At 39.1% G+C, this 12,432-nt stretch overlaps 1 protein-coding gene across 1 annotated transcript in view; it reads right to left on the bottom strand.

Moving 5' to 3' along the window:
- The window catches only part of LOC307026441 (uncharacterized protein), a 60,098-nt gene that overhangs the window by 20,578 nt on the left and 27,088 nt on the right, over positions 1 to 12,432 (bottom strand). Inside the window, exons 19-23 of the mRNA XM_079661828.1 lie at positions 11,673 to 11,717; positions 6,815 to 6,859; positions 6,668 to 6,721; positions 3,582 to 3,635; positions 1,286 to 1,339 (exon numbers count right to left, since the gene is read on the bottom strand). Coding sequence (XP_079517954.1) covers positions 1,286 to 1,339; positions 3,582 to 3,635; positions 6,668 to 6,721; positions 6,815 to 6,859; positions 11,673 to 11,717 — 252 coding nt within the window. The remainder of the gene's footprint in view (positions 1 to 1,285; positions 1,340 to 3,581; positions 3,636 to 6,667; positions 6,722 to 6,814; positions 6,860 to 11,672; positions 11,718 to 12,432) is intronic.

The following is a 12,432-nucleotide window of genomic DNA, read 5'->3' as shown; positions in this document are numbered from 1 at the left end:
TCGTCAGCAAGATCCGAATTTCAGGCTGTTGGGATAAGAACTGTCTAGCAGGTTGAGAGGAAACAGAAGGAGAATGAGGTTGGTTTAAGAGAAAAGGCAAAAGCTGTCACCCTGATCCCTCAGGCAGGAATCAGTAGTGCCCTCACTAATCCGACCGCCATGTTGAATTTTCAAAAGCTCACTGTGGTAGGAACTAACTGGGACGGGGGAATAGAGGTGCATTTATTTTGCATGCTTTTGGCAAGGGGAGGCTAAGGGACAGACAACTGTAGCAGAGACCATATGGGGAGAGTCAAAGAGTAAAACAACGAGGGACACCGCAGGAGAAGGAAACAAAACCTGCTGCTCTCTACATCTGAGCCATTGGTTTGGAGTGATTCCAGAGGGTCTTATGTGACTTTCGAGAGAAAGCAGATGCTTTATGAAGAGGTTCCAGTGCAGTATAGAAGATAAACTTAAGGCCACACCTCAGGTTCTGAATATTTTATCATTTTGGGACAAAATTTGTGGCAATAGACTTGCATTAAATGCACAATTAAATGGCTGAAGAATAATGACATCACAGACATTTAGATACCTGCTTCTGCTATGCAATTCTGTCAACCACATGGTACAACCTCAGGGGGAAATGAGGGCTCAATATGAAGCCCAAAAAAAAGGGGGACATCGTTTGAGGTTGGCAAAAGTGTCAGTTTCCTCTTTAAACTTCATTTCAAGACAGATCAGAAGACTTACACCACTCATCTGCAGCTATGGAGTCAGACCCAGATGTGATTAGCTTTGCATAATGACCAGAGACAGGGGCACAGTTTGGCTTTGTGGAAAGTTCAATTATGAAACCATTGTTTAGTTGTTGAGGTTGCCAGGTTTGGAAACGTCATGCCTGTACAGAGACCATAACCAAAGCATTTGCTCAGAAACTGTATCTGGCAGCCCACCTTACAGCCGAAGGGGCTGCCCAGAAGTGCTCGATGGGCACATACACTGTTGTCCCTCAAGAAATGGTTACAGCACATAACCCAACTCGTAACACAACAAATGTAGTTTTTTTAAAGATTTAACAAATGAGATACAGGTATTTGTTAATCAGTGCTTTTAACAGATGTCTGTAGGTAGATGTTCCACTTAGCAAGCCATTCCCCCCTGCAATGTATGTAATTATCTAATGTGAGAATAAATTAAAAAAGCGATACAGGAGGAGGAAATGATGCAGTGTTGGAAAGCAGTGAAGAAAGAGGTTAAAGGAAACAATTTCATCTGGCCAAAACTCTGTTGCTCCACTCACCTTCTGGCCTGGTGGACCAACAGGACCAATGACACCTGGATCTCCACACTTCCCCTAAATAAACCGCAAAAACACGTAAAAAAAAACCCACACTTGTCTGGAAATTCTTCTGAGGGCATAAGCTTGACAACAATTATTACCAAATATAATACTTAACTACATTTGTAGGACTATTTTTAACCATATAAATCTAAAGACCAGCACACACAGGTCAGTAGAAGCATATCAAAGTGTGGTTTCAGCAAAGCATGGACACAAGGTTTTTGGCAGTGGAATATAAATCACAATGTGTGGTGATCAATCATTATCCTCTCACCTAGTCACATGATTGGTCTAAACCCTTACTAACAGCTGTGGTGCATCACGAGAAAGCTTTCATTTAGAAGAGAAAGTTTCACTGAGCATTAAAATTAAAAGTGTTGATCAGGCAATGATATTGACTTTGCTGCCTTTTACTTTGGTGGAGCCTGGTTGTGTCATGTTGTTGACTAAAATATCGGAGAATTTTGATGTTGATGCAAGAACATTTTTAGAAGAAGTAGAAATTGCATAATGTGAAAATACTGTGTCCTTTCTTTTTCATGTGAGTATAATAACAGAGGTCTCAGTAAAAGTATTAAAGTGTCATGGAATAAAAGTGGCCCTATTCCGATCAATATATTATCATATTTGCATCATCAGCTATTATTACTGACACATTAGCGTGTAAGCTGTCAAAAAAGGAGGAGGATTATATATGTAAAGGCTACTTATATACTGCTGGGTGGATTTACCTTTTTATAATCTCCTTATACAGTACTATAAGTATTTCTGTGACAGTATGTTATTTGATGTGAAGGATACGTTTTGGTGGTTTTATCACAGATTTAAAGTAGTAAATGAAAAGTGCAATTTTGTGTAATGCAGCCAATGTTCAGCAAAAGTCTAATAATCTGGTAACAACAGTTCTTCATTATGATCATGTTGAAGTAGCTATCCAATTTATTACATTCATAATTAAGGGTGTAAAAAAAGGCCACCTTTGTTTGTATTAAAATCCTGATGATGTATAATCTTGTGTCTTTGAATGTGTAGAAAGAGTAAAAAGGGAACTGTGTGTCCGCTTTCTGAGGATAACTAAGGTAAACCAGGAACAAAACAAATACCCAAACCCGTCTGATGTTTCCAGAAGAACAGAAGTTGATGCTATATTTTGCAGCAGCCTGATGTTGGTATGCATGAAACCAGAGTTAATGTAGTGCTGTTGTCCAATGTGTTCCATCTGCAATTATTTGCTACAGATTGAAATCAGCCTGCCGACTTCTGTGGGGATTTATCAGCTGACAGGGAAGTTCTCATCCAGGTGTCAGGATGTGTATATTATTAGAAGTGTTTATTTATGTAGTGTGTATATCTATGTTTGTGTGCTTACTGACTGATTCAATTAGTAGTTTCCATTCTGCTCCTCATTCTCAGCATACTGAAGGCAAAGGGTTCACCTGTATTTGCATGAAACTCCCACCCTTCACTCACTCTCTTCCCATCTTTGTGTCCTGCATGTTGCACTGAGTATACAAAGTCCAGGGGGACAGGAAATGTGCCTTTCTAGGTCATGGAAATATGAAGAAGGCCTCTTGTGCTTTTCAAAACAGGGCACTCCACTTTACATTACATGTTACTTGTTAGAAGCTTTTATCCAAAGCAACTTACATACTCAATACTGTGGGCAATCCCCACAGGAGCAATTTGGGGTGAAGTGTCTTGCCCAGGGACACAACGACATGCTGACTGCAGAGGGGTTTGAACCTGTGACCCCCTGATCCCAACACCAAGGCTCTATCTACTGCACCACACGCCTCCAGATAAAGGTTAGGTTACTTAGCATTTTGGTTCTGTTGCTTTGATTTGGACAATTATGATTATCATTTGTTTCATGCAAATCCCCTAACTTGAAATATTTAAATAGTAAAATCACTAGAGTACCCCTTCAAGCCCCCTTATTAAGCAACCTATTGAAAGTCCTCACTTGCATACATCTTTTAAAAGATGCACTTTGAAGGGGAGAAATACAAAACACCACGACATTTCGAATGAACTGTCCTTGGCAGAATGGAATGAATCACATATTCAGCAAGAACACCTTCAATTTGATTCTAAACAACTTGCCTCCCTCTCAGCAAAATGCAGTTTTCTCTACGGGAACATCAACGGAACAGGGAGGGAGGGTACAGCCGTAGAACAGACTGAGAATAGCCGAGCGGCTTGGGAGAAGCAGGCCATTAGCATAATAACTAATTATAACGTTCAACACACAGACCTTGGGACCATCGTGGCCGCTCTCTCCGGGCGGCCCCTGGGGTCCTTGGATTCCCTGGACGAAGAAAGAATATTGGGGTGAGAGAAGGAGAAGGGGAAGGGTAAGGGGAAGGGGGGGTGACAAGAGAGGGAGGGAATGAGAGGGAGAGAGAGAGAATGAGATGAAAGAGACAGGCACACTGCTTTGGGCTGAATGTGACAGAGTGCGTGACGGCTTAGTCAGGAGGCACTGAGGAAGAAATGAGATGGCTCAGGTCCACTCACACACACACACACACACACACTCACACACACATACACACACACACACACACACACACACACACACTGACACCAACACACACAGACACATACAATCGCATACAAACCTATGCACGCCCATACAAACACACACCAGTTTGCATTTTCAACAAAGCCTTCTGCTATATCAATAGCCCTATATTCCCAGTAGCCTTCTTAAGAGTCACACACACACACACACACACACACACACACACACACACACACACAGACACACAGGCACAAACACGCACACACACACACAAATACATATATACTGATTGACTGCAAGGGCATTTGAGCCTCATTTTAATAAAAAGGCAAACCATAATAAAAAACATGTTTATCATTCCTTTAATATGATAGCACAACAATGTATGTTTGGCGATTCAGGTCATGTTCCTTTGTGGTATTATAAAGCATCCCATTGATTGATATTAAATGTAACTTATTGGATTGCTATGGACTGGAGGTTGTATATTTTGAAGATAATTTAAGAACATGTTGACGTAATTGATGGGATTCACATCTGGGTTGAATCCGATCTATTTAGACCTTGTTCCCATGTTGAGTATTTTTTGGGAGCATTCATCTAGTGTGTGGTAGCCTATTTTTCTTCATAATGATATGATCATTCATGACACAGTTTCACAAATAGGAAATGAACGATTTCAAAGCTTAAGGGTTTGAATGATTCATGTTGACATTTGTATCTCCACATGTTTGCCATTTCAGTTTGTAAGAGGTTAACACAAGCCAATAATAAATATGATAGTGTGCTGCTGAAACAGTGATTGTGACAATATAGAAACATGATACACAATTTCAAGAAACAAGAATCATTCCATTTATTTTTCTATTGATTAATAAGCAGCTAAACCAGCAGTATGCACACTGGAAATGCCACATTTGATTGGTGTTGGCAGGGTCAACTGACAATTAGGTTCACGTTTATGTATAGTTATTATATGTAGTTGCCTGGATACAGCGGGAGGCTTGCTCTACTTCCTCCTGGGTGTGTGTGTGTGTGTGTGTGTGTGTGTGTGTGTGTGTGTGTGTGTGTGTGTGTGTGTGTGTGTGTGTGTGTGTGTGTGTGTGTGTGTGTGTGTGTGTGTGTGTGTGTGTGTGTGTGTGTGTGTGTGTGTGTGTGTGTGTGTGTGTGTGTGTGTGTGTGTGTGTGTGTGTGTCAGATAAGTCAAACCCACTGGAGGCGTTACATCAGAGCTGTGTGCTGTTCTACTGACAGAAATAGAAAGAGGAAGATGAAGACTAATAGATGAAGCTTGTGGTTGAAACAAGGTGCAGCAGGCTACACCAAATTTCAAATATTTATCAACACATAAGTGTGGTAAAGTACAAGCCAAATGCGGATAGATAGAATAGATAGAATTTGGTATAAATCCATTTTAATTGAATAATAGATGATGACAAATAAAGTACATTCAAAATCTAGTTTTTTCAAAAGCCATCTAAAATAGGTTTCCACTTTGGAAATGTGTCTTTTCTTATGTGTTTTAAATTCCATGTGATTCAGTGTTTACTCGATTAACTCTTCCCTCTCTATATCTGTACTGTCTCCCTTTGACCCCAAGGGGGCGGCAGAGCTAAACCACCATGGAGTTCTGTGTATTCACTATGCTCTGCTTTAATTGCATCTGGCCGTGTGTAATCTTGTTTACCAGAGGGGGGTGCCCTGACTGTGTGTTCAGCCGTAAACCAACACACACACTCATCTGACTTAGGTTTCTAAATTAACAGCCACTCACCACCTTAATGGCATTGCTAAGTAAATCAAACGGACTCATACGGTGCCTGGGCAAAATTAATGATCTCATTATGAGCTCACTGCAGAGACAGTAATGTGAATTGTAGTCTGGGAGATAATACTGTATTTTTTCAAAGACACATGGGAAAGATGGTGGGAATGTGCTTTACATTAGTGGATCCCCTTAGGATTCAATTGGTCCAAGTAGGCATGGACTGGAAGTAATAATCCCTTATACAGTATATATAGGATCACTGTATGGGCCCTTCGGACAATGTTAAATGTGTCAATCCTTCACCTTCCAAATGGAGCAAAGGTCAATAACCTTAAATTATTAAACAATTTCTTTGGCAAGGGTATTTTCTACTTGTTTACTCTCCATTTGGGATGCCTTATTATTCCCTATGTACTGCAGTAATTGTCATTGCCAAGTCTATGGCTGCTTGGGACGATACTTAGAGAAATGTGTGTAAATAAAAAGGCCTCAATGTGCTTCCAACAAACTAGGCATTGATCACGTCGAAGGGCATGTTTATACCTAAATGGTCACATGTCAGGTACGTATAAGTATTCTGCCTGGTTCTTGCTTGCATCCTTTAAGTACTTTACAAAGAATTGTGCAAATTGAGGTCATTGCAAACCCTTTCTTACAGTCTTTGTTAGAAGACGTTCGTAGTGTACATTAGATTGCAAATTTGAGGGAAATCATTTTAAGATAGAGGGTTGAAAGAAAATTGCAACCCCTGCCTGATTTTCACAAATTGCCAATTGCTGTGTTAAGTGGGCCTCATTTTCTATTTCAGAAATGTACTGTCCTCATTCAGAAAGAGGGTTTCAGACGCTGCTCGATGACCTGAAGAGCTTTTTGTTTGATGGAGGTACATGCTTTCCCTAAAGTTGTGGAAACTAGCAGCAAGAAGTGACAATAACACCTCCAGCCATAGTCTTTGCTGAAACAATGAGGTATCAATTGTGTGAATCATCTTTATTGAATAATTTCAGCATGTTGAAGACAACTGAAAGAGTGATGAAGTTGTACAAACCATTGTCCCGTTAATTCCTGGTGGCCCTCTTGGCCCAGGCAAGCCTCCTTCTCCCTAAAAAGACATTCAAGAACAGAACACAGAAAATAAAGAACTGATGGAAGTGTATTTTACATTTCCAAGGGTTCTGAAAAGGTCACATTTTACCTGTGGTCCTTTTAGGCCCACTTCACCAGGAGGTCCCTGAACACCCTGTGAACAACAAAGTTATGGTTCACATGGACTTAACATCGAGTTTCATACACAGTTGACAAATGTTATATCATTTATGCAACCTATTTTATTGAAATGCAAAAGTGACAGCACAAAGAAAACATTAGGAGGTCTCTATGGCATTGTGTGCTTACGTCTAAGTCTATTCACTGTTACACCTACCTTGTTCTGAAATGTTCAACCATATAAGATATGACTTTATTGGTCTTCTCATCCATTTCAGTCATAAAATAAGAATAAGAAGTGCATGTGTCACATAGTAATGTCACGGAAGTAAACAAAGGAGTTCAACAATAGGTGTTTCGGTGTGGGAGGTGTGGTCTTGAGTAAACTTTGTGATTTTAGCCTTAGCAGATCATGTACATGCACACAAACCTATATAACACACTACAGAAGAGAAACCCAAAAAAAAGCACAATAGGGCCACTTTGAATGCTAAATAACAAGAGAGTAAGTAGACCTTGAATGGAGATTGCAAAATTAAAACATAAGCTGCCATTCTCTAATTAAAGTAATTTCCGACAGCAGCTGTTAAATCCACTTTACAGTACCTGTCCAACTTCAAATAGCAGACAGACACAGTTAGAGACAAGCTGGTGAACATTTAGCCGCTAAAGAGACAGATATTTCCCTCGGGACTCACTTTTGGACTTGTTGGACATATAATTCTCCATGTTGCTGGAATAACGACTACAAATGACTACCATGTTGTTTTGCATCTGCTATGATGTGTAAATAGGAAACAGTTTGGCTATCAACTTAATGAGGTGATAATATCTCAGTGTTCTAATTGTTGAACTGATATCAATAATCAATTCGTGTAATTGTAAGGTTTTCCATCAAACTCACAATTTCTATGCACATTCCCCTTTTTAAGAAATGTCAGAGGTTACACACTTGTGAAAACAAAAAGGAACTTAGAGCTGTAGAACTAGGCTGGACGACAGATATTACACTATTTGCATTGAAACATAAAGTGTGTTTTTTTTTACTGCAAGATATAATGGATGCAAAGCAGGTTCCATAATATATTAATTCAACTAAATCCCGTTTTGCATTTTTTCTAATTTCTTGTTTTCCTATTCATTTCTTTTCTTTTCAAATTCAAAATCCTACTCAAACAGATTGATGGAATTATCAAATATGTTCATCAATGTAAAAGGAACTATTTTTGTGACTTGACAAGTAGATCTCCACTCTAGGCAATGGTACTGATATAAGTGCATTTAAGTTAATATGAATAGGGGTTACTTAGGCTTTATCCTGACATGTAATGGAATATCAAATAGTAGTTATAATAGTAGTATATCATATAATATATATAATAATAGTTAAAGGCTTTAGAAAAGTGGCTCTGTTTAAGACTCCCTACCTGTCATGCTAATACAAATGGCTCATGCTGGAGGATCAAAGTCCTTTTGATTCAGACTTTGTGAACCTGCACTGATGATTCCACTACAGATAAGCTTCCTGTGTGTGTATGTGTGATAAAATACATTAAGTGTAATCCTCTGGCTTTAAAAAAAAGTCTGATAGATCCGGATATCAGTGGGTTCTGACACGGTGGCTTTACTTCAATGACAACATAGGGGCTTTTTCGTTCTTCCTCTATGAGTCTGCCTGACAGGGTGTCACATTTCAAAGTGAGGAAAGCAAAAAGACTATTCTGAATGAATCCAAATGGTTTGTCAGATAGCAGAGGAAGTTAATGTGGAATTATTATCAGATTCCAGGGTTTATTCACTGCGGTTAAAACTAAACTTATAACACTGATTCAAGTTCTGGGCCATTTTAGGCATCAAGGAGACGGTCTCCAGGTGATATATGAAATATGAGACGCATTCGTTTTTTGGTTGAACGCATTTGCACTGATCAGGGTGATAAGAAATAATTCAAGAACACATTAGAGTAAAGTGGGCCCTGCATCATAACATTCGTCTTACTCATCCATCTCTTGTCAGCATACCCGCAAGTCTTTGGATGGATTTGGATATATGACTCAGAAAAGCAAAAGGTTTGGACGACACGTGAGGCCAGAGAAGTGGAGAGGCAAACCCTTTGGTTTAAACAACAACCACTAATCAGTTCTGGACTGATGTAAAAGTATAAACAGTAATAATAAATGTCATGAAGTCTAAAACAATTCCAAAGATCCCAAACCAAGCTCACAGCATTTAGTGGAATGCATATTACACTTTTTGTATTCAACCCATCAGTTGATATAAAAATGAGCTGTTTTAACTTACAATATGGTTAGCAACTAAGCTAATGTAGCCAGGCATTACATAACGAAGAAAAGCACATGATGTTTGTCGCAATCAGGACTTTATATTAAACTTATTTTTTCAAAGCATAACGTGCAAAACTGTGTGATGAGTCGTCGCTCCTGTCGCGAGTGCGGAGAAACTGTGGCGCGCATACTGTAGTTGCGCTGCATTTGTGCATACACTGTAAGATGAATTGCGCCGCATTTGTGCATAAGATGAGGCACCCTCCGCAAGATGAGGCCCCACGCATGTTCAGCGTGTAGGGACAATAATCATTGTGTGCCAAATTGATCCTTCTTACATTTTCAGATATCTATTCATTTTCACCCAAATTGTTGGTTTGCTCAAAGAAGAGAACATGCTGTGTTAGTTTGTCAAATGTTAACTTTGTCCTGAATTTGTACAAATTACCAATTTCAAACTGTCTTTTCAGTGCTGATCTAGACAATCCAACTAAGTCAACCCCTTTCGATTATCTACTGCACGTTTTTAACTGTACAGCATTTTATTTTAGTGTCTGAATTCTCTGTGTGAAATGTTAAGGCTAAATGGTGCCCTTAAAAACACCCAGATATAATGAATTAAGTGTCTCACTCAAAGGATTGAGTGAAAAAGGAAGTACCTTTTGAACACAGCAACTGCTTTAAATGCTGAGGTGCCTGAGCCTTTAGACTGACATTCCAATAAATACACCTCTTTGACGTCTAATCCAAAATCAGAACATCCATTCAATATCAATGTCCTTGTAAAATGTGACACCTCCAAGCTACAATCCAAAATACCTTGTTTGCTCACTGAAGATTTGTATGATAGAACAAAAACAGATTGAGGTGATCTGGCCAAGACAGGTGCACTGGGACTCTTGTATTTAAATTGCTGCAGTGTTCTTTCCTCAGCTTGGCACACTGAAGGATGAAAAAGCTTATCGCTGTCATTTATTGATGTATCATCTCTGAGCATTAGGGACAAAGAACAGTCCCGGGACATGTTAGCTTTGCACAAAGAGAAGAGGCTTACGGATGCTCAGTTTCTAGAACGTTTTGGATTTGTATATAACTCCTGATCAGCGTTTACCCTGCTAAAGTCCATAGCCAGTACACATAGCCATTATATGTCTCCGGACACCCTTTGACACTTGAAGAAATGAGTTTTAACCAATCAAGCAGAGGCAAACCATCCATAAAATTCTTAGATTTTAACGTTTGTTCCGAAATGTTTAGAATCACTCCATTCAGGGATGCAGTTGTGACCACATACATGTTTGTGTGATACTCAAACACACTGAAACTGACATAAATACAGTTTAATGCAGTGTATGTTACAAGACAATTACATGTTGGACAATGTGGTGAAATAAAAATCGGGCTTTACAGTTTTTGTTTTACAGTGTTCCATGTAAAAATTAGCATGATAGGAAGGGAGGTTTTGGTTTTGAGATGATCTGCACGCTATGTTTGTTGCTACTCTGTCCTTGCTAAGGTCTGCATGGGTGTCAACTGTATTTTGTACAGCGTGGGCAACCTATATCCAGACATACTCAGCGTCTGGATATCAGCACTTAAGGTTGTGTAACTAGCAATGACAGGAAAAACAAGCCCCACAGTGTGTGTGTGGATTTAGTGTGTAAATCGGTATGTGTGCTGTGCTTTACAAAGTGCCTCATTTAAAGTGTGAATGTGTGGTTGTGAAGTGACAGTGGCGAGTGTACCAGTCCAACACGTGCAGACACAAGATGTTAAAGTGCGAACATTAAGTGCATAAACATGGGGTAATATTGAATTGACCTTGACGTTTTAAATGGTTGCACAGCCCTTTTTATATGATGCTGTTTCCAATGTCCTTGCATTGGCCTTCAACAGTTATGATAAACAAATATCATGAGATATTCAGATGGGTATTTGTTTGTTCCATCAAATAAACTAATTTGTTGCCATTTCTGGTATGGGTGGATCCAATGGAAAAAGTCAATGAGAGCTAATAAGAAAGAATGGACTGTAACTTTGTTTGAAAGATAGAACATTCTGCCAAATTAATTAATTTCTTTCAGCATTTAATCAAGCCTGACAGACACAAAGGCTTAGGACAGCTTGGCCCATTCTGTTGAGTGTGTTTTGTGTGTGCGTGTGTGTGGGCAGTGAGTTTACTAGCACACAGCAGTGTGTAAAAGCTGCAATGAATCTGAGCTCTTGTTTACACCCTGATTACTCTTTCCTTCAAATCTTTATGGGACCATTTCAAAAAACAGTCGCTTGTTATATCTACAGAATGCTGAGTTAACCGGAATTGCGTTTTGTAATTAGACTATGCATTTAGAGGCAGCTATAACACTGAGCACTCTGTGAATGTTTCTCCAAAAGATGCATTAATACATTCATCATTGTAATTTGTCCAGTCTTTTGATTGCTGCATATTCATGACAGAGTAGTATTATTCATGAGAGAGTGGTATTGTTTGACAGATATCAATTTTTTACATTGTAACATCACTTCAAGCAGAATTCTATTATACAATCAGAATCAACTCACCACCTCGCCTGGAGCTCCAGCAGCACCACCGTCTCCGCTCTCCCCCTAAGGACACAATGGAAATGTCAGTACCTTTTCACTCTGCAGGTAGTATTGTAAAGAATTATGCAGGATAATGTTAACCTTATACTGTAGTATCCAAGCATTATCACTCAATCCCATACTCATATCACACATATCCCTTCGAAAGATGGCACTGAACAGAGGATACGATGAAAAGAATACAGAATATAATAAGAATAAGAGAAACTAACGGAGAATAACACAGGGTGCACTGCCATGTCATTTCCCATTTCAGCATGTTGCAAGCAAAAACAACGAACATCATTCTGGCTTGAAATAATGAGTTAGTTAGCTAATGGGGCCTTTTTATATTTTGGGGGGATTTTCTTTTTCTGTGTGTTATAGAATATAACATATGATGTGACATTAAACCTTTCGAATCTTGTGTATTTTAATCTTGAATATAGGTTTTTGTGCATGTAAATGGTCTGCTAAGGCATCATTATACATGATTGGTTGAGGGGCGGGACATCTCTAAAAAGTTGACCAATCACAACCAATTAGAGCAGATTTGGTGCGATGTAGAGTCACAAAATACAAACATATACCTGAAATAAGCATAATATTGCCCCTTTTTTTACATTTCTTCATGTAGTGTATTCTGGTGCACGAGTTACACTTTCAATGTGTTATCATTATTCTTATTAATACCAACTTTTTGCATGGCTATATGTGAACTAAAGAGTATTCATATCAT

The sequence above is a fragment of the Notothenia rossii genome (assembly GCF_949606895.1).
Source record: "Notothenia rossii genome assembly, chromosome: 12".
Taxonomy (NCBI): Eukaryota; Metazoa; Chordata; class Actinopteri; order Perciformes; family Nototheniidae; genus Notothenia; species Notothenia rossii.
This window is presented reverse-complemented; position numbering and strand designations above follow the sequence as displayed.